This window comes from Charadrius vociferus, unplaced genomic scaffold, assembly GCF_000708025.1.
Source record: "Charadrius vociferus isolate BGI_N301 unplaced genomic scaffold, ASM70802v2 scaffold115, whole genome shotgun sequence".
NCBI lineage: Eukaryota > Metazoa > Chordata > Aves > Charadriiformes > Charadriidae > Charadrius > Charadrius vociferus.
This window is the reverse complement of record NW_009648636.1, coordinates 1,282,775-1,310,011: the sequence shown is the minus strand read 5'-3', so window position 1 is coordinate 1,310,011 and position 27,237 is coordinate 1,282,775. Positions and strand designations below refer to the sequence as shown.

The window sequence follows — 27,237 nt, the reverse complement described above, 5'->3', positions numbered from 1 at the left end:
TTCCTTTTTTTAAACTCTATAAAGCTGCTAGTAGCTCAGAGGTAACCTGAAAGAAGAAAAAGCGTCTGCTGTCGGACTTTTGGGGGTTTGGAGGAGGCAGTGGTGATGAGGGGAAAGCGGGGTGACCGATGGCCTGCGGAGGTTTGGCCTGAGATTATTTATCGCCGTGGACTCAGAAGAGAGGAGTTTGCCTTCAATGTCCTTTTCCTCTGGTACCCCGGCAGCCGGGGCGAGCGGCCAGCTGCCCGGCTGGCCTGCGAGTGCCCAGCAGGTAGCCAGGCCGGGGTGGGACCCCGGTGGCCTCATCCAGCCTTGGCCTAGGCCTGGAGCTGCTGCTTGCTTGGTCCTCTGCGCCTGCCTGGGCTCAAAGCCTTGGCATCCCCCTTTGTTCCTTCCAGGAGCCGGACCGTAGGCCCTGGGGGAGAGGGGGGGTTCCCAAGGGTGCCGCCAAAGGTGCTGGGTAGGACGCTGTGATCGCTGATTAGTCATAGCAGCGGTGAAGAGCAGAACTGGCCGGGTAAATTCAAAGCATATATTTAGCCTCAGTTTGCATTTGGACCGTAGCGTTTTCTTTTTTCCTTCAGAAATCTGACCATGTGAGTCAGTGACTCATAAATAGATCGTATTTCTCCATATTCTGCTTTGGAAGAGATGCTAGAATAGCAAGCTGCTGTGGAAACCAGGCTTATTCCTGTCAGCTCCCCACCAGCAAACAGAGGTCTTGCCCGAGATCCCTTGTTACTAGGCTGCTTTGGTCCCTTTTGTAACCCACTTTACAGAACACAGGCTTGAGGTGTGGAAAAATGTTGGCGTTTATGTGCATAATTTAGGATGAAATGTGGATTCTGGATTCGGTAAGGGTGTGTGTGTGAAATCCTTCCTTCCTTACTTGCTGTTTGTGAGAGTTTGAGGAGGAAGCAAAGAAATCTAGACTTGAGGATCTAGCTCTTGTTCTTTTAAATGCCCAACCAAAGCAAAACAATCAAGTTTGTTTGAACCAAGTACTGGGGGGGTGGGGAGTTGTGTTTTGCACAAAATATATAGAGTAACCACCTGCATGTATACCTGCACTTCAGCTTTTTTCACCTGAATTCCGTTTCAAAATGACTTGCACAGCGTAGAGTGCGGTGAAGCACGGAGGGAGGGATACAAGCTGTCCTTCTTAGGAGTGACCGTAGGTTTGTGTTTGGTTATAAAGTTAGACCTTGGACCCCACGTTGAGTTTCCTTATTGAGCTGGTTCGGTTCCGCTTTCCAACAGTTTTTATTATAAATGTGTAGTCTCGTAAGCTTTCTAGATATTAACTAATTTAATAAATGTTAGTTCCTTAATTGCTGTAGGAATTTGGTGATGAGAGACCTGACGAAGCAGAAAGGGAAAGGTACTCCTACTTTGTGAGGATGTCATCTGCTCTGCTCTCACACCTTCCTTCCAGGCCACTCTCTCATTTGCTATCTTGATGTTTGACAACCAATTTTTCAGTAGCTTTTGTTCTTGTTACCAGTCCTGAAATTTCTGAAGCGCTCCATAAAACTGGCTGATCAGCTTATTCTGTCAGGCTGCAGAGCCAGCGGTGTTTTTTTTTGTGCGTGCGTTTTACCTTTGGATTATTAGCTACTCATTTAAAAGGGAGTTTTCATTCTATCTACTGGATTATGCTCGTGTGAATGAAATAGCCTGTGATAACCATCCTTATAATCTATTCTTAGATAAAGGTAAGTGGACATATTGATGGTTTGTTAAAGAACGGAACTGTAGCGGAATAGCAATGAAGAAAAGAAATCCTTCCTCTGATTCATGTGCCTGAAAAAGCTGAGAGAAGAGGAAGCTTTTTTGGGGGTGGGGGTATGGTTATTTTGCTCTTTAGAATTAATTTGTTTTGATTTACCTAGAGTAAAGGTTATAAAATACAGCCACTAGTACTGGGCAGGTCAGGTATTCTGCTCACTAGTCACGTTCCAAAGTGTTAATTAAAAGTGTCCAACTTGATACTCCACAAGGGATAAGGTTTCCAGAAAATGAGATGTCCAAAATCATTAGCCACTTAAGTGTTGAATGTTGTTTCTCGATGTTATTAGTCGCCTTTTTATGAGTTTTGCTTCCTGCTGTCAGTACTCCAGCACTCGCCCTCTCTTTCTCCTAAAAGTCAGGCAAGACACTTGAGTTTGCGTATGTATTTCACAAGGGATTATCTGAGAAACGCAGTAACTCGTGTACTCTGTTGTTGCAGGCAGGTGGACTAATGTCTAGATTGCATGCAAATTCTTACAGTTGTTTGGATTTCTTTCATAATGCTGAAACTCCTTGTGCAACAGAGGAAACACGTAGGTTATACTGCCTAATAAACAATACCATGTTCATCATTAGTAGTGGCTGGGAAAAAAACCACTGTTCCTATGCCTTAAATATACACATGGGATCTAGAATTAGCGAGTCTTCGGAAGTGCGTGTTGGTTTGGAGATACGTTGAAAGAGAAGTTTTTCAGGGCAGTGAATGAAGAAAAGACACATTAATTTGGGCGAGGAAAAGACTTCATTGTTTTCTTTGAAGTCATGTCAGCGATTGCTCCTAACCTTTTTTCGTTGCCAATAGGAAAACAAAAAGGTGTTTTCAGACCAGCTTGAGAAGACAGCCTGGGAGCCAATGATCAAATCTACTTTCACCGCAAATGTAGCTTCTGTTTATGTGGTTAAATAATGTGCTTTATTGGGAATTTTGGATTGTGCCGCCATCAGCTTATACATAATATAACATGAGTTGACGTAACTGGAGTGTGACAGTACTTCTTGTGATGGTGTTGCAGATGTGGAAGGCTACTGCAGGCCACACCATTTCTGTCAATCAGGATGACGGAGCTGATGACTGGGAGACGGATCCTGATTTTGTGGTATGGCTTTCAAATTTTGTTGATTTAGCAGAAGTGTGTTACATAACACGTTAAAGAGTAATTCTTCAGGGCGGGGGCTATGTCTCAGCAAAATAAACTGATGGGAGCGTGTTTCTGGAGGGAGGGAGAATTAAGGTTTTGTGCCTGTGAGGGATTAACTATCAGACTACCTTGTCTTGGCTGGGTACTGCGGGGAAGTCTGTGTGGCAGAGATTTGTGTCAAGAAGCAGCAGTTTCTTGGGGCTGAATGTGTGCTCCGTGCGTTTCAGCAGTGGACAAAGCACAGGGCTCAGAGCAGAAGAGGAGTGAAGGTGGTGTTAGCTGGTTTTCTAACTCTTCTGATCTTGCCAACTGCTGAAGGCTTTTGCTATGAATTCTAAAGGGCAGATAGCTAGTAATGTCTTTGGGTTTTAACTCTTTTTATGTGTCCTTCACAGAATGATGTGAGTGAGAAAGAACAGCGCTGGGGAGCTAAAACTGTGAAGGGATCCGGCCATCAAGAGCACATCAAGTAAGGCAGCTCTCTTTTAAATTTATTAATAGTCACAATCCCAGGCGACTTAATCAACTCATGTTCTCAGTTACTTGTATCTTCATAATTAAAACAAGAGTCTCGTAGAAGATTGATTATTTGCCAGATTGCTGGTCTTTCAAATATGTCAGCATCTTCAGATCTGAAATTAAGATCAGAACTATGGCGCAGGGGCTCTTAAATCTTTCTTTGTAACTGGAAATGTTACTTTTCCTGCCTCTTTGTGTCTGGAAAGTTTCTTTGTTCTGTTTTGGTGTAAGAGCCAATACTGCCAGGGGAGAAATTTGCGTTGGGTGATCTGAGCAGCTCCAGTTTGCTACTTTAAGGGTGCGTTTTGTCCCTTAATTCTTAGGCTTTGTTTAGAAAACTGCTACCAAACTCATAACAATTCTGGCAAAGTAAGAAATTGAGCCCTCTGACAGAAAAGCAAATGAATGCATCGGGAAGGACTATGCGAGACAGAAATGATCCATCTTTTGAATCTTGTACTTGTTATGAAAAGTGTCTAAGACTTCACTTTAAAGTAGCTTTAGGAAATCTGTGATGGTGATGTTCATTTTGGTTTTGCTTGTGTATTTCTGGGGCATCAACCCTCGTGGTACAAAGCTAAGAATAAATGTCATCGGTGTTGCAAATGGAGAGAGACTGAACTATGTGGCTTACTTCAGGGCTCGATTTTACTCTGCCCTATTTGGAGTGCAGTGGGGACGCCTACTGGTTGAATTACGCCTGAGGAAGCTGTAAACTCAGGTGGGAAGTGTTTTAAGGTACAGATTACCATCTTAGTTTGTCCTTCTTGTATGCAGCCTGCACTACTGTAAGTTCAATTCCTGCATATTGCAAGCGAACACGTGGGGAAGAGGAGATGCAGGTCTCCTTACATCCTTATTTCGCATTACAGTTGTGTCCAAAATGCTTAGTTGGAATTAGAGTCCCGTTACCATAGGGACTGTATGATAAGAGATGATCCTTATTCTGAAAAGTTGCCATCTAAATAAAAAGCGTTGGAAAGAACTTAAATTAGGACATGAGAAGAAAACATTTCAGGCACATATAAATCTGGGTAATTGATTGTTCAAATAGCAAAATAGCCTTCTTTGTTAGTCTTAAAACCACTGCTTTCATTTTGGTTCTTTTTTTTTTCGCTAGACAATGTTTTGCAGCAGAATAAATTCTGTTTCTCAGACTCAGATGAAGTGCTTTGTGCACTGAAAAAATAGGAAGGGCTTGAAAAATACAAGTTGTCCAACTTCTAATTAAGATGATATTTTTATCATCATTTTGCATCTTTTTGAAGTTATCTTCTGAAACTTTTGTAGTAAGACTTGGTGCTTAATTATCTGTCTTTAAAGTATTCATCAGCTGAGAGAGAATGTATTCCAAGAACACCAGAACCTCAAAGAGAAGGAACTTGAAACAGGACCAAAAGCTTCCCATGGCTATGGAGGGAAATTTGGCGTTGAACAAGATCGCATGGATAAAGTAAGTATGATTGCTTCCCTGGGATGATATTATGAGCCCTGCCTTGCCTTGCCTGTGACCAGCACAACTATGTATGTGAGTTAAACTTATTGAAGGTGCAAAGGTGTTCCAACTCTGCTGGGTCCGGAGATGCAGAAGCTCAGATCATGGCATAAGCTATACCCAGTGGTGGCTCATTTTGAGGGCAGAAGCATGACACTTACAGTGCTCTAACAAGAACACCTGTAACCACTGTTACCCAAATCTGTCAGACCATCATGCTCTGTTCCCTAATTAAATTAAGATACTCCTACAGAAAGAACTGAACTAAAGTACTTGAAGCATGAGGAACAAGTATTTCAGGTGGCAAATTAGGAATGTGTGGATGATGATGATAAGTTCTGGGATGTGCAATGGCCCCACGTGTTTTTGTTTGATGCTTGCTCTGTCTTTAGAGCAAGTCTACTTGCTTATGTCCTGGGTGGATTTCCCTGGAGTCAAGATTTAAGTTTCTAAAAGTATATTTCTAAATTAAGGAAGTACTTCATGCATGAATAAATCCAGTATTTTTTTTTTTTTTTCATTTTGATGCTGTGCCAGCTCTTCTATGCATATAGAGGTTGCCAAAGAAGGAAGGAAAGGGCATGCTGCTTCTTTTAAATTAGAGGGCAGCTCTCTTAAACAGTGGTAAACTGTGGACAGAGACAAGTAATCTAAGTATTTTAAAAATACAATCTAAGTATTGTACTTCAGTCAGATGGTAGTGTTTTACATGAGGACTTGATGGCTGTTTAAGTTATGCTCTATTAACAAAAGTAATGATAATTCTTAAGGTAATGCCATTAGCCATGTGATAATTAGGCATATCAGCTTCTGCCTAGTTTCTTTTATGTACTCAGTTAAAATAAGAGCCAAACTGTTTCCTAAATAAGAATGATTTTATTTTCTTACTTTATTTACTTTATAGGTTTCCAATAATTTGTCAGCCTTAATTTTTTTCTGAATTCCCATATTCCAGAGTAAATTGCTGTATGGGCCTTTGAAATAGGCAAACCTAACCTTTGATTCTGGGAAAGGAATTGCTGGGCAGATCCAACCATTAGGCTTCTTTCTGCAGCTGCAAAGCTCTCTAATGTCAGCAGTTTATCCCTCACCTGTGTCCATGGAGAAAAAAGAAAGAAACAAAACTGAGTACTGTTTCCCGTAGGCAAGAATTACTCATCAGGAAAAACATGATGGTCATGCCCATCTGAGTGATACGTTCATAATTCATTTTTAAAATAAAGCTTTATAGGTATAGTTCTGAAACCTTTTCATTGATATCTCTCCTTCACAGGTATCTGTGGCTCTGTGCAGGTGTTGTAGTATTAAGGCTTGACTCACTTGAAGTGAGTGAGTGTTACTGCAGTATTGTGGATGGTACAGATTTTTGCTGCATTTAGGGCAAAACCTTGATGCTGACTTTAAATGAATGATTACATCATTGAGTATGCCAGACCACCATAACTGACTTAAAATGTAGCAGAGTATTGTGCTAAGGAATTATGAGGGCAATTTACTCTGAAATACAGGTTTCCAAGAAAAATCTTTTTCTAAGTCTTTTCTAAGAAGGGGTATGTTGTAATGCTTGGTTTTTGATGAAATGCCGAAAGTTCTGGTACCACATAAAGAAAACAACACACTTAAACCTTTACCTACCTCAACTGGTATAACAAAAGAGGGGTCATGTAAAACCACATAAAACCTAGGATTTTTAAAGCTTCATGTCTTACATAAATGTAATGTGTAACAGGAAGAAGAAAGGGAGGTGGTAGTCTTTTCTGTCACATTTAATGGTTACTGTACCACAGAACACCTGCAAAAAGAACAAGTAAGTCAGGAAAAGAAAGGAGCTTTTACATTGCTTATAAGTTAAGGTGGTGTCCTATTATTGACATCCTCGTTCTGTTACCTGGCAATTACTTCAACCATTATGTGTGGTAGTATTTTGCTTTCCTGCCTTCCTAAGTGCTGGGAATGTTCCCCCAACAGCACCTGTGTTTTAAAAAAAAAAAAAAAAAAGGCAAATACTGTAAAAGCCCAAGTTACTTATGGTTCCTAGACACCTTGTGTCCTCAAATTAATTCACCTTGGTCCAGCTGTCTGATACTGGTAGGAGATAAGCAGTTTCTTATTCCTCAAAGGTCAGAGTTTGGGCAGCTGTATGGAGGGGGCTCTGCTGCTGCCGCGGATGCTGACTGCCCCGTGCTCGGTGCTGGGACCTGCGGAGCTGCAGGTGGTGGTACTACATGAGGTGGATGGTGGTGTTGAGTCAGGAGAGGTGCTTGTCACAGGGTGCAGCCTCTCAATTTGGATACGGCTGTGTGCAGGAGGTTGTAGGGTCTTTTCTTCCTGCCTCAGACAGGGATTGTATGCATTTGAGCAACAGACTCAAAAGTGGTAAATTGCAAGTTGCTCTGGCCAGCTCTCAGTTTTGACACCGGACAAGAAAAAAAATATGTTTTGGCTGTGTTATGTAGCACCCCTCGAGGTGCTAGGCTTTAGCATCAATTCCAGGATCTAGAAGGGTATCCTAACACTAGATTAATGTGACACTAGCAGATGCTATCTGCATATACTTTCAGGCGTGTAATTACATATCCTTGTGTCTTACCTGAAGCCTGCCACAGTGCGATGTAACTGCGCCTTGGCTTGCTGTGTTCAGCTCGAGTTCCAGGGACAGGCTCAAATGGGAGGCTGCAGGGCTGGGATGCCTTCTGCACAGAGAGCTCTCTCTTGGTATAGGTGCACCGTTTCATTTTGCAATGCCTTTTTGCAAGTGAGGAGAAAGTATAGAGAGAAGATACCTAATTTTATTTATGCAGAAGATCAGGATGCCTCCCTGAAAGAATGTCCATGGAAGACTTAGCTGTAGTTGTATTTGATTGCAGTCTCATACCAGCTAAAACAGAACCGTAGCTATGTGCCTAAATACAAGGCTGTGTATTTTATCTTGAGCTAATCCTTATTTTAAATTCTTCATGAACACCGTCAAGATTCTGTATCTTGTTTTTATTCCTGTGGTTTTGAAGTAAAAATCCAGAGTGTAAAAAAGGCTTCATAAAATACAGCTGTTGGTGTCTTTCTTGGCACTTCCTTGCCTAGGCTGTACGGGTAGCATGGCGACAGTCTTGTGAAGACTTCTCAAGTGAGTAGCAATTTCCAGGGAAGTTAGTTTCAACAGGAAGAGTGGCAGTGATACGTGTTTGTAATGAAGTGTATCCTCAGGTTACTTGGTGGCAGTGTTTTCTCTTACATACAGAGCTGTATAGAACTGCTGGCTGTTTCTGAACTTTCCAATTTCTTTTAGTCAGCTGTCGGACACGAGTATCAATCCAAGCTTTCTAAGCATTGCTCCCAAGTGGATTCCGTAAAAGGGTTTGGTGGCAAGTTTGGAGTACAAACCGATAGAGTTGACCAGGTAAGCAATTTCATCTCATACTGCAGCTACTAGCGGTAATTGAGTATATCATTTTGTATGTACAGCTGAAAAATTCCAATACCTTAAAATGCTGGTGTGGTCTGCTTTTCCTGCTGTATTTGAAGTTCAGCACTGTTGAACACTGACTGTTCGAGAGATTAATTTCTGTTTAAAGCAAAGCACTAAAAAGCCCTTATGGGAAATAGAAATGAGTTGAAAAGAAAACTGAAAAGATATTTTAGCCAGGCTGTGTTCTTTGATGGGCCGGGGCAATTCTCTCTCCAAGCTGGGTGGAGAATGGATTGGGAGCAGCCCTGAGGAGAAGGACTTGGGAGTGTTGGTTGATAAGAAACTCAACATGAGCTGGCAATGTGCGCTTGCAACCCAGAAGGCCAACTGCATCCTGGGCTACATCAAAAGCAGCGTGGTCAGCAGGGCGAGGGAGGGGATTCTGCCCCTCTGCTCCACTCTGGGGAGACCTCATCTGGAATATTGCGTGCAGCTGTGGAGCCCTCAACGTCAGAAGGACATGGACCTGATGGAACGTGTCCAGAGGAGGGCTACGAAGATGGTCAGAGGGCTGGAGCACCTCTTCTATGAAGACGGGCTGAGAGAGTTGGGGTTTTTCAGCCTGGAGAAGAGAAGGCTCCGGGGAGACCTTATAGCCCCTTCCAGGATCTGAAGGGGGCCCACAAGAAGGCTGGAGAGAGACTTTTTACAAGGGCACATAGTGATAGGACAAGGGGTAATGGCTTCAAACTGGAAGAGGAGAGATTTCGAATAGAATAAATTTTTCACTATGAGGGTGGTGAGGCACTGGAACAAATTGCCCAGGGAAGTTGTGGCTGCCCCATCCCTGGAGGTGTTCAAGGCCAGGTTGGATGGGGCTTTGAGCAGCCTGGTCTAGTGGGAGGTGTCCGTGCCCATGGCAGAGGTGTTGGAACTAGATGATCTTTAAGGTCCCTTCCAACCTAAACCATTCAATGATTCTATGAGGATTAAATCTGTGTGAACGCTACAGAAGCAGAAGGGATTTGGGGATGTTTTTTCCTGTATCTCAAAAGAAGCTACTGGGCAGGATAATTGGTGTCCCGTTCCAAGACTGTTTAACAACCTCTGCATGGAAATGCTGAACTCCTGTTGTACTGAATTGCTGACCCTGGCAAGACCACCGTATGTTGCTAGTACAATTTGTTTTGGCGAGGGGTGACAAAAACCCTTGCCATGAATACATGTACTAAATTATCCTGTAAATGAATATGGCCTATAAGTTAAATAGGTATTTATGTTCCTGATGAAGGAGGTCAGAGCAGTATGGAAAGACACAGACACTTTCTGCAGTGTTTGTCCACTGAAGTGCACAGTTTTTCTACTAATATCTAAGTCTTCATTACACATGCATTTTTATTTCTCTTCCAGTCAGCTGTTGGGTTTGAGTATCAGGGGAAAACTGAGAAGCACGCCTCCCAGAAAGGTAAAGTGGTGAGGTAGTTGCCTCTGTAGATACACTGTTTTTATAAATAATGGAATAGATGTCTGTTCTGTTACTGTTTGTAAAAGACCTTGTTTAGTGAGGCCTCACTGTGGTGTTCTCAGTGAATCAAATGTTGAGAGGATTGGGTGGAAGAGAAGATGAAAAAATGAGTTTCAAAGTCATTTCATGAGTTGATGAGGTTTTAAGACAAGGAAATGGGGAGTAGATTTAAGAGGGACCATCATAAGCTATAGGACTGTTGCCCGTCTTATTTTCTGTGTTTAAACTTGATTTTGTGTGCTAATATTTCAGTTCTGAAATAACTTTTTTTTTTCTGCTTGATTGCAAGGATATGATGTTTCTATTAAAAGCTTCATAATTTAATTTTTATTGTGCTTTACTGTCAATGCAGACTACTCAAGTGGTTTTGGTGGAAAATATGGAGTACAGGCTGACAGAGTGGACAAGAGTGCAGTGGGGTTTGATTACCAGGGTAAAACTGAGAAACACGAGTCACAGAAGGGTGAGTAGACACATGTGTTGGTGGGTTCGTACTCTGGTGTGGTAGGCACTCATGATAGGCAGTGTTGTAAAATACTAATTTTTTTACATCTGTTGCGCTCCTAACCTGCTGAAAGTTAGCACTGAATAAAAGTTATGTTGCTGAAAACTTAGAGTTCTGAAAAAGAAACCTACACCGTAGATTCTGACTGGTTTTAATGGATAATCCAACGGCTGTTGCTTTGGAAGCAGGGCACATAGGTTTGTCTGGAGGTTTTTTGCAACTTCTTTTGAAAAGCTGTCAATTAAAGTAATGAGACTGTAAGCAGTTTAACTACAACAGAGAAGTGTTTCTAGAAGAATCGGCTTTTCATAGATTAAAACATTTATCAGAGTTGGTAGTGTTTAGAGTTAATATTGTGTTGCTAATCGGGTTTCCAGGCATATCTGATCAAAAATCGACCATTTCATTGAAAAATTTTGACATTTTTGCCATCTGTTTTCTGTTTATCTCAAAGAAATGTTTGCACTCTAGAAATGCTAAAGAGAAAAAGGGGGTGTTTGTTTAAAAGCATCCAGGCTGTTGCTGACATGGTTTTGAAGTTCACTTTGCTATAAGTGTCTTCAGAATTTTATCAAGGAGTCAAGTAGCAGAATTGCTGATACCGCCCAGCAGTTGAACTACATATGATGCTATTTTATTTTCCATTCTGAGAGAGTGTATTCTGAAGAATTTATGATTTCAGTGTCCAGAATCAAGATTAACCGGGGATGTCAGTGCTTCTTTTAATATGTAATGTAATGTAATGTGATGTTAGCAGGTCTGACTGTCACAGTTTTTTGAGGTAGTATTTTGTTACTGAACACTTACAAACAAAACTCTTCACTCTTATCTCTAGATTATTCCAAGGGCTTTGGTGGTAAATATGGTGTTGACAAGGACAAAGTGGACAAAAGTGCTGTTGGCTTTGAATATCAAGGCAAAACGGAAAAACATGAATCACAGAAAGGTTTTTATTATCTTATTTCAAAAATACTCATTCAAATCAATCAGCCTTTTAAACCTGGGAAAAAAAATTTTGTTTAGGATTTTTTTTTTTTTTTTGTAGTAAATGTGTGTATGCCCTTTATGTATGCAGATTTGTTTCCCGTAAATGAAAAGGAAAGCATTGTAAACTGTCCTCGAGTTTTACATTCTGATTTCCAAGGGACCTTATGTCCGTATGGATATTAAATAAATGTGTAATTGCACAGATCTATGGTATTCAGATATCCAGTATCCAGTCCTTTGTTATTTATAAATCTACATTTCATGTATATATATGTATGTGTTATATGGCTTTAGGTGGAAAGTGCATCAGATTCTTCAAATCTTGGAGTATTATTGAGTCTATATGCTGTAATCTTCACTGGATTTGTGGTGCTTCTTTGCATCGTGATCCTAGAGTTACTGAATGGGTATCCTTCCCTGTGTTGAGGTAGTGTAGCAGGGGGAAGGAGAGTGAAAGACAGTATCATTAGTGACAGGGCAGCTTATCCCATAATGTGTTACTGTTTTTTTATTAAATACTGTTTACAGTCATAAACTGCAATAATGTTTTCTGAAACTTCATGCACACAGATTATGTAAAGGGGTTTGGAGGCAAGTTTGGAGTGCAGACAGACAGACAAGATAAATGTGCGCTTGGCTGGGATCACCAGGAGAAAGTGCAGCTGCACGAATCCCAGAAAGGTATATCAGTTCACAATTCTCTGCCATTCTTTCCAGCTTCCCTCATTTTGACTTTTCCCTGTGTGAACCCTCCTCCCCTGGTATCTTTGGCCACAACCTTACAGTAGCTGACGAGTCTCCTTTTTCTGTGTTTGAGCGGTTGCTGTGTATTGGTTGTACTGGTGTCTGCAAAGCAAGTTTAACACATCTGAGTCACTGAAAGTTCAGACTTAGTGATAAGTTCTCACTAGAGAAGCTTCATGGGTCTGTAGGTAGCCTGGATTATTTTTTTTTCTTTTTCAGATGAGTTGTGCAAACCACAAATTAGCAATTTCATTATACTCTCCACAGATAATCTCCCTTTCCTGGTTTGTGTTATGTATACCCCTGTTTTCATGCAAGGGAAATCTTAATATGTAATGCTGTCCTTTCTCATTGCCTGTGAGGTACCTAGTCTTATGAAATACTGGTACCCAGAAGAAAATCTACAAAATAATGATTGTTTCCCAGCGGTCTGCCTGTCACCACTCTTAACTTAAAAAAAATTAATTAATTATTTTTTTAAAAAAATTAAATAAAATAAAAGTGATCCTCAGACCATTGTTCTGTTGGATGCTCCAGCAGATTTGTTGTGAGAGCATTACCTGCAGCCCTCCTTTTTTTTTTGTGCCCTCATTTTATACTATATATTAAAATGGCTCTCCTGAGGCAGCAGTAGGGAATGGTCATAGCTGAATATTCCTTCTTCCTTTAAACAGTGCTGTGTAGGAATATGTGAAGGAGAGTCTCTGTGGACCCTATCTTAAAAATCAGATCTGTAGTGTACAAATGTTAACCACACTGATGAAGGAAGCTCATTTTATTCTCTTGTATCCTTTTGTATGTTGTTTTGTTTTGGTGAATATACCAAATATGTGTTTGTCTTCATAATGTCAATGAAATGCAAGTGCATTATGCAGTATGTATGAAACATGTTGAGAAGTGCTTTTTTCTGTGACTTCAGAATGGTGTTCTTATGTCTGATAAATCATGTTGATCTCTTCTTAATCTCAAGTGGAAACTTCTTTTGAATTTACTCTTACAAAAGTGTATTGATATTTTTTTCCACCATCCAAAATTACTGGTAATTGAGAAATACTGCAAAAATTATTCTGAGTGTCTCTGACTAAACTTATTTATTTTCCTCCCTTCATTTTAATTTATTACATGTGGCTTTTTCAGACTATAAGAGTGGTTTCGGAGGGAAATTTGGTGTACAGACAGAAAGGCAGGACCCATCTGCTGTGGGGTTTGATTACAAGGAGAAACTAGCCAAGCATGAATCTCAACAAGGCACCGTTTTCACTTGTTACTTTCTTAACAGTGCAGCCACTTCTCACACAGTCTTAAATAGTTGTCTGAGTAGATCAATGCTAGTAATGTGCAGACACTTTCTTGCGCTTCTATTCCTACATGATCTAGCAATGTTCTTCCATTTTATTCTCAAAATGTAGCATAAAGCAAGGCTGTATTCAGGAAACAGATATCCAATGTTTAGTTAACAGCTCTACAACATTACACACTTAGTTAATAGCTATACGTACAGTGTGATGATAACAACATTATTATGTTTAGTATTATTAGTATGATGTTAATGATGTCGTGCTTACCAGTTTTGGAGTCTAAATGTGAAGTTTTGCCTGGATAAACTGGTGGAAAAATATTCAGATAAGGACCATGCATGTAACTGTTAACAAGCAATGGGTTATGGCAAGATCATTTTAAAATTATTGTAGTCTTTCAAACAAGAAGTAGGGAATGTTTGTGGTTCTTGGGTGAGCAAATACTGTTATAATGCTCTCTTTATTCATTGTGAAATAGTTGGGGTACAAACCATGAATTCCTGGTTTTCCGTTATCTTAAAGTGAGAAGTCTGGATCAGGAAAATGTAAGTGTAGTATATTTATTCTGGCTGAAAATACATACAAAGCTGAAGAAAATTAGGTTGTTCATTCTGATAGTCAATATTTTTCTGTGCTACAGTGACACAAATTCAGACTTTTAGAGCGTCAGATGTGCCTTAGCAGAGCCCAAGTACAAACACTAAAATAGCTGGCTAGGGCACCCAACTGGTTTGGGGGCTGAGAGGAGGAGGAGTAATTGTAATTGTATTCCAGGGACGTATAGGAAAGCCTGTCCATCTACAGAGTCTAAGGGCACATTCCTACAGCTCACTGCCACCAGAAAAGTGTTTTTTCAGCCACATGCTCTTGCTGCTTCTATTGCGCTGGCTCTGGTGCGTGTCAGACATTTCTCTTGAGTACAACTCACTAGAAAGAGCAGAAAGCTACTCTTGTTAGGGTTGGCTTGTGGTTTTTCTTGGTAATGCCAGTAGCAAGTTTAAACTGATTTTGGAGTATAAAAAGTGCTAGAGTCAGCATCAAGTGAGAGTAAGTGTGTGCAGCTCAGGGGTGGTATGGAATAGCATAGCCACCCCGTTTCTGTGGTGGTGAGTTGTTGCAGGCTCGTGCTGTCTTGTGGAATTGCCCCATTCCATATGTAGAGCAGGAGTTATTACCAATGACTTCAACGTTCATCAGTTGAGTATCACGATTAAATCCACCAGAATGAGAAATTTGTTATATTTTCCTGCCATTCTTAGAACTTGCCGAGTTAAAGAGAATAAAACACCTCTGTGGTCACCGAAGACTGGATATCGCTCCTTTGAGCAAAGCAAAATGGCTTAGGTTATATGATTACTGCAGAGGGCTAAGAATTGGTGCTGTGAAAGGCTGTGTTACAGAAGTGATGCATTAGAAGGGCTCATCCCTTACTCCTTGCTTGATACCTTATCAGTCCTCAGCTTAATGTTTACTCAAAGAATGCATGTGGCCCACAATCTGTCATGTGCTGGTGTACCTGAAGGCTCTTGCAGTTATGTATCCTTTCTGCATCAAAAAACAAGTTGCATTTTCTTTGGCGGCTGTCACTGTATCTCTGCATGCAGCTGAAATGGCTATTTGCATTTGAAATGGCTGTTTGCATTTGGCAGAAAGATGGGAGGGACAACAAGCTCCCTACTCTAACCTTTTTATCCTGCTTTTAGATTACTCGAAAGGATTTGGTGGGAAGTATGGTGTACAGAAAGATCGGATGGATAAGGTAAGTTGCTTAAAAGAGCCGTGACTTAAATAGTATGTAGAGACACAAAATAATCTGGTTAGATCTGTAGTGTTCAGCTCTTTATTTCTGGATACTTCTCCAGTGTAACAGTAGAGTTCTGTGCTTTTCTAAATCTTTAAAAAGCAAGTTTATACACACAGAGCTGATGCCAGTTAATACGCGCATGTATGCGTGTACATGTGGTGTGTGTATATATATTTAAGTAGGGAAAACTGAAGCACGGAAATGAAAGAATAGCAAAATTTATACAAAAGAATGAGAAAATCCATTAATTCCACAATTTCAATCATGTCTTCTAACAACTAGCTTCTGCTTATATCCTTTTAGTGGACTGCTTAAAATAGGTGTTTGATATCTACCAGCTTTGCCCACTTTGATTATCAGGGACCTTCTCTTTAGGAGAATTTGTTTAAGTATTCTACAACAGTGAAAGATAGGGCAGCTGATACCCCCTTTATACCTCTCTATTTTTAAATTTAAAAAGCTAGGAGATGAAAAAGTCTTCACTAAGATTTATCTGCTGAATAAATTTACTGTCAGCTTTATGTAGGACATTTAGAAGTGAGAAAGTAGAGGAGTTTGAAAGTGTAGGATTTTTTTACTTGTGGCTTCAGGACTCAAGACCATTCATTTAAAAAAACCCTCATATTTTGAATACTGTTCTCAAAATAGTCCCTCTGTTTTAACAATATCTACTTCTTTAAGGGAACTGGATTCTTTTACCTTAGTAGAAGTCCTGCACAATGTAGATTAGAACAGCAACAGCTACACAATACATGTTTTGGACATTGACTCATTTTTAGTTCTGATGAGTCATCTGTTCATAAACCACATTTTTTTTAATTAATAGGATTTTAATATGTTTAAAACCGTCCCTGAATATTAATTCTTGCATAGTTTGGTTTACAGAAAGAATTATTCCATTTGTTAAGTTTTGATTTTTCCTGATTTTGTTTTGGTGTTCTGAAAAAAAAGCCGTAGGGGCAATATCACAATAAAATGTCACAGATCAAAGCTGTCTGAATGTCTTCATGAATTTGTGGGGTTTTTTTAAATGTACTCTTTTCCTCCTTATTGATAGAATGCAGCAACTTTTGAAGATATTGAGAAACCAGCATCAACTTATCAGAAGACCAAGCCAATAGAAGCTGGTAAGGCATTGGCCCCAAATCCTTTCTTTGGAGGTGATAGTGTTCAAAACCCCAGGATATTTCTGTTGATGTAGTAGTGCTGAGTAAGAATCATCTAGGGGGAACTGCTGTATTTGCAGGTTTCTAGCAACCTCAGCTATGCTCTCCCTCCTCCCCTTAGACGTTGTTTTGGTTTGTTGTTGGTTTTTTTTTTTCCCTTGAGGGTCATTAGAGTTGAGGAAGGGAGAATAAAAAGCATCCCAGTGGAGAATAGACTTTAGTAGGGGAGCAGAGTGGTGGAGACTGTGCCATGAAGGAGAGGAGGGAGAAGTGTTGCAAAGGTTTTTATAGAAGAGAAAGTAGTGCACAAGAAGTTTGGACTTGGAAGGGGAGAGGGAGAAAGAGGGATAGAAGGACTTTCTTGAACTGAGCTCAGAGAGCAGAAAAGCAGAAACGTGTTCAATTCTAGCAGAAATTTGTACCAAAAACTCATTCCACACTACCTTTATACAGAATCTTAAACAACGTTTGACTTTAATTTTTTCAATTGTTACAGTTGCTAATAAAACAAGCAGCATCCGAGCTAACTTTGAAAACCTAGCCAAGGAAAAAGAGCAGGAAGACCGAAGGAAGGCAGAAGCTGAGAGAGCACAAAGAATGGCCAGGGAGAAACAAGAACAGGAGGAGGCTCGAAGGAAACTGGAGGTCAGTAAGATTCGAATCCTATTTGAGCAGTGTGTCTAGTCTGTTTCGATGCAATGTTGGGAGAAAAGTGAATCTTTTAAGAAAAGATACTTTCCTTCTTTCCAGCCAGGCTTTAAAGCTCTTTGTGTGTTTGCCTGTGTTTGTACCTGTGCTTTACCTGTTTGTGACTCCGACCATCTCTCAGCATACACCATAGGTGTAGCAGACATTGGATAGGGTGATAGGTTTACACTTAATAGTATATAATTTTTTTAATTTAGCCTATCCCAAAATATGTATGCTAGTCTTGGCCACTAATCTTTGCAGCCTGCCCTTTTCCTACTGTATCTTGGCCTCTTGGTGATACCAGATTCCCTTGGGCACAGAGGAGCTCATAAGGGGAGAGACATGTGGTCCCCGAAAGGCCCTGTATGAATGCTTATTCAAGAAATTTAATACCGTGGTGCTGGTTTTTTGGAATCAGGATTGTGGAAGATGGGGGTATAGCCATTGGTATAGCCCACACCCATGAAGGAAATAATCTTCCAAATGTTAATTGAATCTTAGTTTGAGAATTAAGAAAATTAGTTTAGCATTGGCATGGTTAAAAGCTTCGTGATTTCTGTGTTATTCATAAGCAAAATAATTCCAGGAGATATTTAGTCACAAACTACGTCTTACCTGCTTTATAGAATTTGCATATTTGGTGAAACTCTGCTGCTGACATGGAAGGACTAGTGCCTTAATAGCAACTTGTCCTCATGTCTTGTTGGTTTGCTTATCTTCAATAATCCTGAGGGCCTGCTGTCTGCAGCTGTGTAACCTTTCCTGCAAGCTGCTGTAGCAGTGTTTATCCAGAGCCTCTGGCAGTTTCCCTTGTGGTCCCATGCTCTCACTCTGATTTCAATGGCCTCGCACTGATACTGTGGTAGGGAGTGGGAAGCAATTGATGCTGGCATGAGAATAGTCCCTCTTTTCCCCTTCTCCATCACTTCCAGTTTTACAGATAGTAGTTTACACTAGAGAAGATTAAACATAGGACACGAAAAGATAGGAGTCTTAAATTCTGAATAAATACTACTTAGCCCTACATGTGCACTGAGACTTAACAGCAATGCATCGCTGATGGTGAACCAGCATTCTCCAACTAGTGCTAATAGTGTCCCAAGCAGGAATAACCAGTAGGGAGATTGAGCAGGTCCTTATGAAAAGTACGTAGTACTCAAGGAGATGCACAGGAAAAATGGTTGTCCTTATCACCTTCATCATTGCCGCTTGCTACACTGAAGACACCCTCCCAGAGGAGAATGCTTGTCTGGGACCCTCATCACTGCTCTTGCTGGCTGGCTATGGGGGAGTTTTCCGATTTACTACTTCTTCTCTCTCTCTTTCTCCTCTTTTGTTTTTATTTTATTTTCCGCCAAAAGTGTCTTTCATTGTTAGAGCCAATGTATGCCACCAGCTGCAGACCCTACTAATAAATCTTCTTGCGTGTGAACTTGTCTCTGCATCCTCTGTGAGACATCTGGAATCCAGGAAAGACTGTCAGATGGTTTCTCAGATCTGTTTGGTCCTTTGCCTAACGACAAATGGGGCAGACCCAATGACTGGTTTCTCAGATGTGGTAGATACTTCCCCTTAGCGGGATGCTGCTACAGGATGTCAGGGTGTGGTGTTCATCCCTTTGATTCATCACAAATTTAGACTTGATGTAAATAATTTGCTTTACAAGTATGAAAAACTAAATGCATGGTAGGCTTATGGTAACCTAGCTCCGATCTTCCTAACCTAAGAGGAATACACTGCAGTGAAACTGCACGTTACTTCACATTGACTAAGCTAGCCTAAACCAGCATGGCTGCTAATGGCAGCACTCTCGAGCCACCTTATTCCTTATGCCAGCAAAGCATCTGTATAGTCACACAAAAGTGGAAAAGGAACCCTAAGAAATTAAACATCTAGTTAACCCAAATCAGTTCCCCTGCCTGGTTCATTGGTTGGTTTCTCAACTCTGCTGGTCACAGGTGTGCAGGGCAGTGCTGCTTCTGAAATAGCTCTGCAGTTTTGCTGTGCTGAAACTGCATGGTTCATCTATCTTTTGTATAGTTTGATTTCTGAAAACCACTAACTTCCTTTTGAGTTTGGAATTTGGGAAATTCTACCTTCATAGGATAAATTAAGTCTCTCCATCTAAAGTGATTTCTGCCTTTTTTTTTTTTTTCTTCTTTTTTCTTTCAGCTTATCACCTCTTTTGCCTTATGGCTTCAAGATGTACGGTGTGAGCATATGTGCACTGCTTACATTTATCACAAGATGAATGGTAGTTCATCTCTGTGTATCAGTGTTTTCTTCTAATGCTGCATTTCATCCCTGTGTACTTTGTGGACTTTTAATACCTTCCCCCTATTTGGGTTTCTTCATTGTTCTTGAGAAAATCGTGTTACACCTTTAACACAGCATCTGCCACTCTTAAAGCTGGGAGAAGAAGAGATAAAGAGCTGAAGCTGAGAATTCAGTCTTTGATAAGGTCAGCAATCCTGCTCCAGGGTGCCACTCTGTTAGTCAACTTGGACCTCTCTGTGTCGTTCTCGGCACTGGCACCAGCCTCCAGCACTGAGCCACACAGAGAAAAATTGAATGTTTATCTTGAGGAGAGTCACTTGGTTCCTCTCTCCTCAGAGCAGTAAAGCTGAAATGCACTCAGTCCACAGAGTTACTCTGGCAGCTCTTCAGATGAGAAAAGTCAAATGCCTCAGCACTTGCTCACTCAGAAGCAGAGTAGAATGCTATGACCATGTGTCCCCGCGTGCTCCTCTAGCTATTGCCAGGCTGTCCCTGCTCCTGAAATACTGTCCACTGTTCCCAGCATGTTTCAGTGTGTTTAAGCTTATGCATTGCCAGTATCTAGGTCGAGCACCTGGTTGTTTCCCTAACAAAGTGATTTTTTTGCTCTTCATCCTCCCCAGTCCTTGTGCTTGCCACCGATGCTGCAACTCTAGTCAAAGAGCTGTAGTCCCTCTGCTCTGGGGTCTGTTCCATGGAGTGATGAAGAATGGGAATGAATACTCTTTTGGACACAACCTGGAGATATCCTTGAGGTGTACATTGCTCTTGAAAGTGCAACTTTGCTCCTCCTTCAAGAGATCTCCCTTTTTTGGCACTTGTTTTCCTCTGTCAGCACATTGGATCAGGATAGCATTAGGACTTGTGACTTAAAACAAGCAGCATTGTTATCTTTGTGGGATTTAGTTTAGTGGATACATTTACAGTTCCCCAAATAAGGAAGAACCACGGTATAGGTTGATGGATATCAGAAGTGTTGTGTTGTTAATAAGGCCATTCTGCACCTACGAGATCACAGGTCCTCAGCTGAGGACTGTCACTTCTACAGGGAATGCTACAAAAGAGCAGTCCCTGTAAACAGTGCGGTCCATCCTTGAATGCCTGGGTCTTAAAGTGAATGTTCTGAAGTGAAAAACTTGACACAGAGCAATTACCAATTCTCAAATGGTAAGAGTTCTTTTGTTGCGGGATCCCAGGACACTTTATCCTTAACTCAGTGCTTCACCTCTTAGGTGGCTACCTCATTAAATTCTCTCTTTGCTAGGGTATGTGGCAACTTGATACCTCATACTGACCTTTTCTGTACTTTACATATGTTTTTTGCTCGGCACCTTTGCTACAAGCTGGTCAATGTTCCTCGAGATTCAAGGAGGTACTTCATGTGGTGGCAGCTGTGTCTCCAGGGGCCTGCCCTTTATGTTCCCTCTGTCTTGGCAAGTAGGGATATCAGTATATTCTAAAATACCATGTGATTTCATCGCACCAACGTTGCATTTCATAAGGAGCAACTGCTATGTGCCAGTGCTCTGGAGATCTGGTCCATTTGGAGAAAAGAGCTTTCATGTTTGCTTGTGAGTGATGACAGCATAATATGTTTTAGGAGAGATCCTCTGTTCCCTCAAAGCAGCAGTTGCCCTAAGTGATAAGTGTGGGGGGGGACAGGGCTCTCTGAAGTTCACACATGTCAGTCCTTCAGCTCTGATAGATGAGCTGTCTCACAGTCCTTAGCGAGAACTGGGAAATCTGCTCTGGTGGCCGCGTGGATTTTTTGAAAGGTTGCACAGCTAACACAGAAAGTATCGATGCTTCTTTTTCAGAGAAGGTTTGTGTCCAGGTTTGGTCTTGGGTACCCCCCTGAGATTGGCCAAGCGGACCGGTGCACGCATTTCTCCAGGTACCCCTGCTGCCAAGCGCTGTGGTTAGGCTAGGGCAGGGCATCATCCTGGTGGCTCTCATTGTCCCCATGTGGCCTGTGCATTTTGGTACTGGGCTGCTTTTGCCTTTCAGTGACTTCTTCAGTTCTCTCAGTCTGACCTGTATAACAGCTTGTCTGTCTCTCTCATCTCAATCTTGAAACAATGCACTTGATGCTACTGATGCTGAATGGCTCTCCATTAGACTATTCCTATTTGTGCGGTTGGAGCCATTTTTTTTTAACCAGTGAGGAGATGACATATATCTTGCCAAAGTAGTCAGGCTTTCTGCTTAGTATTCCCTTCCATTGCATGGCTTTGTAATCTGGGCTGAGTCGGGGAAGAAGTTCAGCTTCTCCATTAGCTCTCTTGCCATTCATTTTGGGTGATCATATGCTCGTAAGTAAGATCTGTGGATGGAGGGTGGTGAATTTAGGCTTTTGTTACCCTTTCAGCTTTTCATTGAGGTTTCCTTCTGCTGAGGAAACAGTTCTCCAGAAGGCTTTAAATGTAGTAACACAGGTTCTCATGAGTCATTGAACTGTTATGTCTTTTCTCCCCCTCCCCCCTTTCTCTCTCAAAAATTACTTTCTTTCTTTCTTTCTTTCCTGTTATTTTTGCTGTAAGTGTGGGTTAAATTCAAGCCGTTATGCTTGATTTTTTTCTTGTGCTTCATCAAAGATCCTGTTGCCTGGACACAGTTGAAGTTTTATTCCAAAGCTGATATTTAAATTTCACCATAACCAAGTGATTAATGCTCTTCCAGACTGAGCATCTCCGTGGTTAATTGTGTGATTCTGCAGACACTGAGGGAGGAAGGACGAGGTTAAGGGGAAACTGGCACTGGCTGCGCTGCCCCTTGCTCACAAGCTGAGCATGAAAAGGGAAGGGACGTAAGCCACACCATCCACAGATACTGTAAAGGGTGGGAATGGACTTTGACTTAAGTGAACTTTATTTCTTTAAGTGAACTTCCTTGCACAGACAGAAAGTTCTCTCACTTCAAGTCAGTACGTGGGCATACGTACTCCCACAATGGGAATGTACATATGGACTGCATTCCTTCAAGAACTCTGTTTACTGGTACTCCTTTTTCTGTTTTGCTTTTCACATATGTCACGTAGTCAAATGGTGTTCAGGGAGCTCTTCTTTAACTGCTGGTTTGAGTCGACGGGTGCCTCATGACTTCGCTAGCCTCTGCTACCTTAGAGAACAAGGCGGGATGCTCTTTCACATGGAGCGTTTCAATGTGGAAGAAACCCAGACTGAGGGAGGACCATGCAATTTAAATGTCTTATGGCAATTGTGCTGTGGCTGTCCTAAACTGTAGTCTGGATTGCGGAGACCCCTTTTCTAGGACAAATTATTCAAATTGTTGCCATGTTTGACATTGTTAATGGATTGGTACTTCTTAATTTGTCCCCAAACTTAGATTTGACTTCTAGTAAACACTTTGCTGGTGCTTTTTTATCTGTAGTGCAGGAGTTAAAAGTGAGGGAGGGCTGTTCACATCAGGACAGATTTTTTTCCAGAAAGCACAGCACTAAGCTTTGACTTGTCTTCAAAGCTGGCTCTGTTCTCAAGACACGCTTTGCTTCCTTTGTTAGATGTATTTTTTCTGAGCTGTGACAAACAAAGGAAAGGAAGATTTTTTTTTTTTGTGGCCGAGTTCTATCACTTCATCTCTGGACTACAGTTTCTCCTGAGGATCCTTTGGGGACTTACAGCTTGATGGACCTAAACAACTGGAGTGCACAGTCTCCCATAACATGTATTCTCTTTTCTTTTTTACAATAAAGAAGAAAGTTTGGCCCTAGATCCACAGTTTTCTTTTTCTCTGTGGTAAAGAGAGGCAAAATGAAATAGCTAGCTTAGAGTCTGTGGGTTTGGGGATTTTTTTTTTAAGTCATGCAAGCAATGTAGCATTTCTTGTGCTACAGTATCCTGGCTTTCTAATGAATGGATTTCTAATGATTGTTGATTTGCCCTCTGATTCACAGGTGGGATGGCACAGTGTGAAGTGCATGAGTGCCAGAACACTTGATTGAGACCCACGTTCTTTGTGTCACAGAATACGATAGTAATACTGCTTTTATTTCTACCACATATAACTCTTCTGAACGTTAGAATCCCTCATTGTCAGTATATAGGACTTAGTTTTGTCTGAGCTATTCAGTCTTTTGCCTTAGCAGGTGATTTGCAGACCTGCAAGAGCTTGTATGATCATTTCTCATCAAAGATAATATACCAGTTGTATAATTAGAACATACGGGCTTCGGGATCTCTACACTTACGCTAAAATGGGACATGAGGCCCAGCCAGCTAATGAACAGAATGAATATATTGAACACAGAAACCCTGCAGCTCCTATGGAAACGTGCCAAAGAACATTGGGTACTCTGTTTTTAAACACATGTATGCATACATACTGTGCGTTTTTTCTTTCTTCACTTTTTTCTCTTCTGCATTGCTGTATTTCTGAGGCTTTACTCTACAGCCAGTCTAAACCTTCAGGCAGGTCTAATGTCCCAGCCAGTCCAGTCGTCTTCTGCTCCGTGCCCACATCAGTTTATTTCAGAAGTTGCCGCCTGTCTTTCTTATTGGAGGGTTGTTTCTTGTTCAGAGTCATAATATCAGTGATTACACCACACTGAAGTGTTTCTTTCTCTTCCATTAAGGAACAAGCTAAAGCCAAGAAACAAACTCCACCGCCATCTCCTACCACGCAGCCAACTGACCAGAAGGCCCCCACGAGCCCAGTCTATGAGGTTTGCTAGAATCACTTTCAGTACCTGGTTTTTGATCCTAAGCGTAGGAACCTTTTTACAAAACTGATGAACCTCACCTGTATGTCCACAGGATGCAGTTTCCTATGAAGCAGAGTCTGCCTACAAGAATTCCAGCACAACGTATTCAGCAGCGCGTGAGCCAGAGTCTGGCTACAAAGCTGCAGAGTCGGACTACCAAGAAGCAGTGAGTCAGCGAGAGGCGGAATATGAACCAGAGACTGTGTATGAAGTGGCAGGGGCAGGAGACCACTACCAAGCAGGTAGAGTGTTTGTTTCAGATATGAAGCGCTTTAAGATAAAGGCTATTTCCTTGGGCAATGACTTAATGAATAGTTCTGCTGATAGCACACTGTCCTAGTTTCTAAAGTCTTAGTCTGATGAGACTTTTTAGATTCTCCACCAACAAATTTTAATTAGGAAATTAAGATATGGCTAGAGCAAGGTTGAAATTACTTAACTTTTGCGAGATGATGCTGGAATAATTACAGCGCTCTCCAGAGTTTCGGTTCAAAAAGAAATGTAGGGGTAACCGTTTCCACCCTGTGTAATGCAGCTTAACTTGAGAAGAAAGCACAGAGATGGAGATTAAATGCGTGTTGGGCCAGTGCTGGTGCTGGCCTACAAGCAAAAAATTCTGTCAGCACTTCTTGGACTTTGAAATCAATGTGATGTGTTCTGTGCCTATGAGGGAGTGGAGCAGGATGTCTAGAAGTAATGAAAGTGTAGGAATACAGTTCTTTTGAATTCCCATTTTTCTCATCTCTTCTGGTTACTAAATGAGGGGTGAAGAATGAACCTGCTCTGGTATGAAAACTGGGAAATTTTAAAACAGGCCCCTTCCTTCCCCCGCAATGTGCACCCTTAACAAGGTATTAAATACTCTCTTACACACTGGTCTTGAGCTCAGTTGTTCTGTCGCATTGTACAACAGTGTTACAAGGCTGATCGGTTTCATTTTATACTGTATTAAATGACTACTTGTGAACGCTTCCTTTCAGGCTTTAATTGTGTGTGAGTTAGGGACAAAGTCCATTTCAGAAGGTACATCAGCAGTGCTAAAAACTTGCATAGTTTGTTCCCTGCTTCCTGCGTGGGTTAGCAGTAGAATTAAAGGAGGAGCACCATAGAAAAGAACTGGGGGTCAATAGGTAGTGCGTTTCATGCTTCTAATTTTTCTTCTCTCTCTCTTTAGAAGAAAATGCTTATGATGAGTATGAAAATGAACTTGGAATTACAGCCATAGCCCTTTATGATTACCAAGCTGGTAAGCAAAGCTCTTGTTTTTAACCCTGTCTTTGAAAACTCTGTTCTGCACAGATAAGTCTGGGTTTTTCCTTTGCCTTTCATGGTGTAGCCTCTTGTTGTAATAAATGAAATGAAGAAACGAAGAATTAGGAATTTAGTGATTTAGCATTGAGACACTTTTGAAAATGACTAGCCGCTCTTTCTGGAAGCAGTGGAAGTTTTCAAAATCTTTTCTTAACCAAGTGTTAACGCTCTTGTTAAACCTTTGGCATACGTACTTGGTTAAAATCTTGACTGGTTAATTCTGAGGAGAGATCAGGAAAGTAAAGTGGTTCTCGATGTGTTAGGTAGCAATTGTTGCTCTAAGTTAGAAATGCACCCAAAATGCAATAGGTAAGAACTGATGACCTCATCACTCCAGAGGATGAGAAAGAGTCCGTCTTTACAGATTGTCATTGCCCGGTGCCCCGTTGGGAGAGAGGAGGGTGACGGGTGTCAGTGCTACTTGTAGCGATGGTGGGATGATAGGTGGGATTGTGGTGTGGACCGCTCCTCTGTCAGCACTGAACCTCTTCAACTCTCTTTCCAGCGGGTGATGACGAGATTTCCTTTGACCCAGATGACATCATCACAAACATAGAAATGATCGATGACGGCTGGTGGAGGGGTGTCTGCAAAGGCCGATACGGGTTGTTCCCCGCAAATTATGTGGAGCTGAGACAATAAAGACTATTGTCTACTGGTTATGCCTTAATTCCCCAGTCAATAAATCTGACTTAATACACTACAAATCATGATGCTTTTCTGAGGATGGAGGGTATATACATATTGCTTTTATATTTAATACTTTGCTGATGCTTTTTAAAATGTTTATGCCACAGAAATCGCTAATATATTGTAACTACTATGTTCTTCACTAAGGCTCTTAAAATGATTTTCATGCATTTGGAAACGTTTCTTCTCTGCCAAATTAGCAATTGTCATAAAAAGCTTTTTTGAGGACAATTAGCTGTCTGTCGTAATATTGCATGTTTTACTCATAAGTGAGCGGATTTACTTAGTGTTTAAGTCTAGTTAGTCTTCCACTAAATGTTTTCAGCTAAGAAAATCATGGCTATGCAGGTTATTTGCATTTCCACTAAGCAGGAGGGGGGAGGACTGGGGAAGTGCATAATTTTTTCTCTTCTTTTCCAGATAGTGTGTGAAAAAGCAAAGAGAATGCTTGAAAGTTGCAGCTAATGGCAGTAAATCAAATACTGCCCAGTATTTATGGAATATTAATGTTATGAAGGAAACAGTCTGGTTACTTTTTCCTTCTTTGGAAGTTCCTTGGCTCATGCATTGATTTTATTTTTTTTTTCTTTTTTCCTGTTCCTGCTCCTCCTGTTCATGTTATGCCAGAGGAGGGCTGCAAACGCTCTAGCACTGATTGTCTATTACCTGCGGGAATAGTCTCACTGCTTTAAAACGGGAGCAAAAAGGCAGGATGGGATTGCAGTTGTGTTCTGTGTGCAATACATCCTTTGTCCATGCAAGGAATGGCCTGCTGTGCAGTAATGACATTTTATGTAACTATATTTGAGTCAAGGAATGTTTATACAATTAATTAGATTTAAAACCCATAGAGATGATCTCAATTTTTAAACCGTACAAGAGACAACTTTACTTTTTGTACGTTCAACAGAAACCGCCAGTAACGTTCTACTAAACAGCAAAATTAAGCCTGTTCTTTGCCAAAACTAAACCTGAAATTCTCATCGTCCTAGAAAGCTCACTTCACTGCAGATTTAGGGTCCCTACCAAAGATAGCAAGTTGCATCTAATAGTGCACATGTTCAATGTATGTACTGTCTGTTTCCACCTTCTGATCAAAACGGGAATGGCAGAACTGGTGTAGTAGCTAAGAAAGAATGCAAAGAATTTTTACAAACTGTAAATTTGGAC

At 41.1% G+C, this 27,237-nt stretch overlaps 1 protein-coding gene across 2 annotated transcripts; it reads left to right on the top strand.

The window, feature by feature from the left end:
- The first annotated feature begins 2,792 nt into the window (after positions 1 to 2,792).
- On the top strand, positions 2,793 to 26,456 carry CTTN (cortactin). 2 transcript variants are annotated; one of them, XM_009886246.1, is made up of 16 exons: positions 2,793 to 2,888; positions 3,326 to 3,399; positions 4,773 to 4,902; positions 8,231 to 8,341; positions 9,761 to 9,815; positions 10,228 to 10,338; positions 11,216 to 11,326; positions 11,938 to 12,048; positions 13,249 to 13,359; positions 15,113 to 15,168; positions 16,271 to 16,340; positions 16,876 to 17,024; positions 23,938 to 24,027; positions 24,119 to 24,308; positions 25,241 to 25,312; positions 25,883 to 26,456. In XM_009886246.1, exons 1-16 carry the CDS (start codon positions 2,793 to 2,795, stop codon positions 26,017 to 26,019), a joined length of 1,674 nt encoding a protein of 557 aa, XP_009884548.1. In that variant the 3' UTR covers positions 26,020 to 26,456. The 2 variants fall into 2 exon arrangements, with proteins under 2 accessions (XP_009884548.1, XP_009884549.1); XM_009886247.1 differs by lacking the exon at positions 13,249 to 13,359 and having other exon boundaries at positions 2,805 to 2,888.
- Positions 26,457 to 27,237: the final 781 nt, after the last annotated feature.

Bases quoted from the DNA above. Each gene is read 5' to 3' on its own strand.
- CTTN (XM_009886246.1), top strand. From the start codon at position 2,793: ATGGTGTTGCAGATGTGGAAGGCTACTGCAGGCCACACCATTTCTGTC. The intron at 4,903-8,230 runs GTAAGTATGATT...AATTTCTTTTAG, and splicing joins AACAAGATCGCATGGATAAA to TCAGCTGTCGGACACGAGTA. The intron at 24,028-24,118 runs GTTTGCTAGAAT...GTATGTCCACAG, and splicing joins CCACGAGCCCAGTCTATGAG to GATGCAGTTTCCTATGAAGC.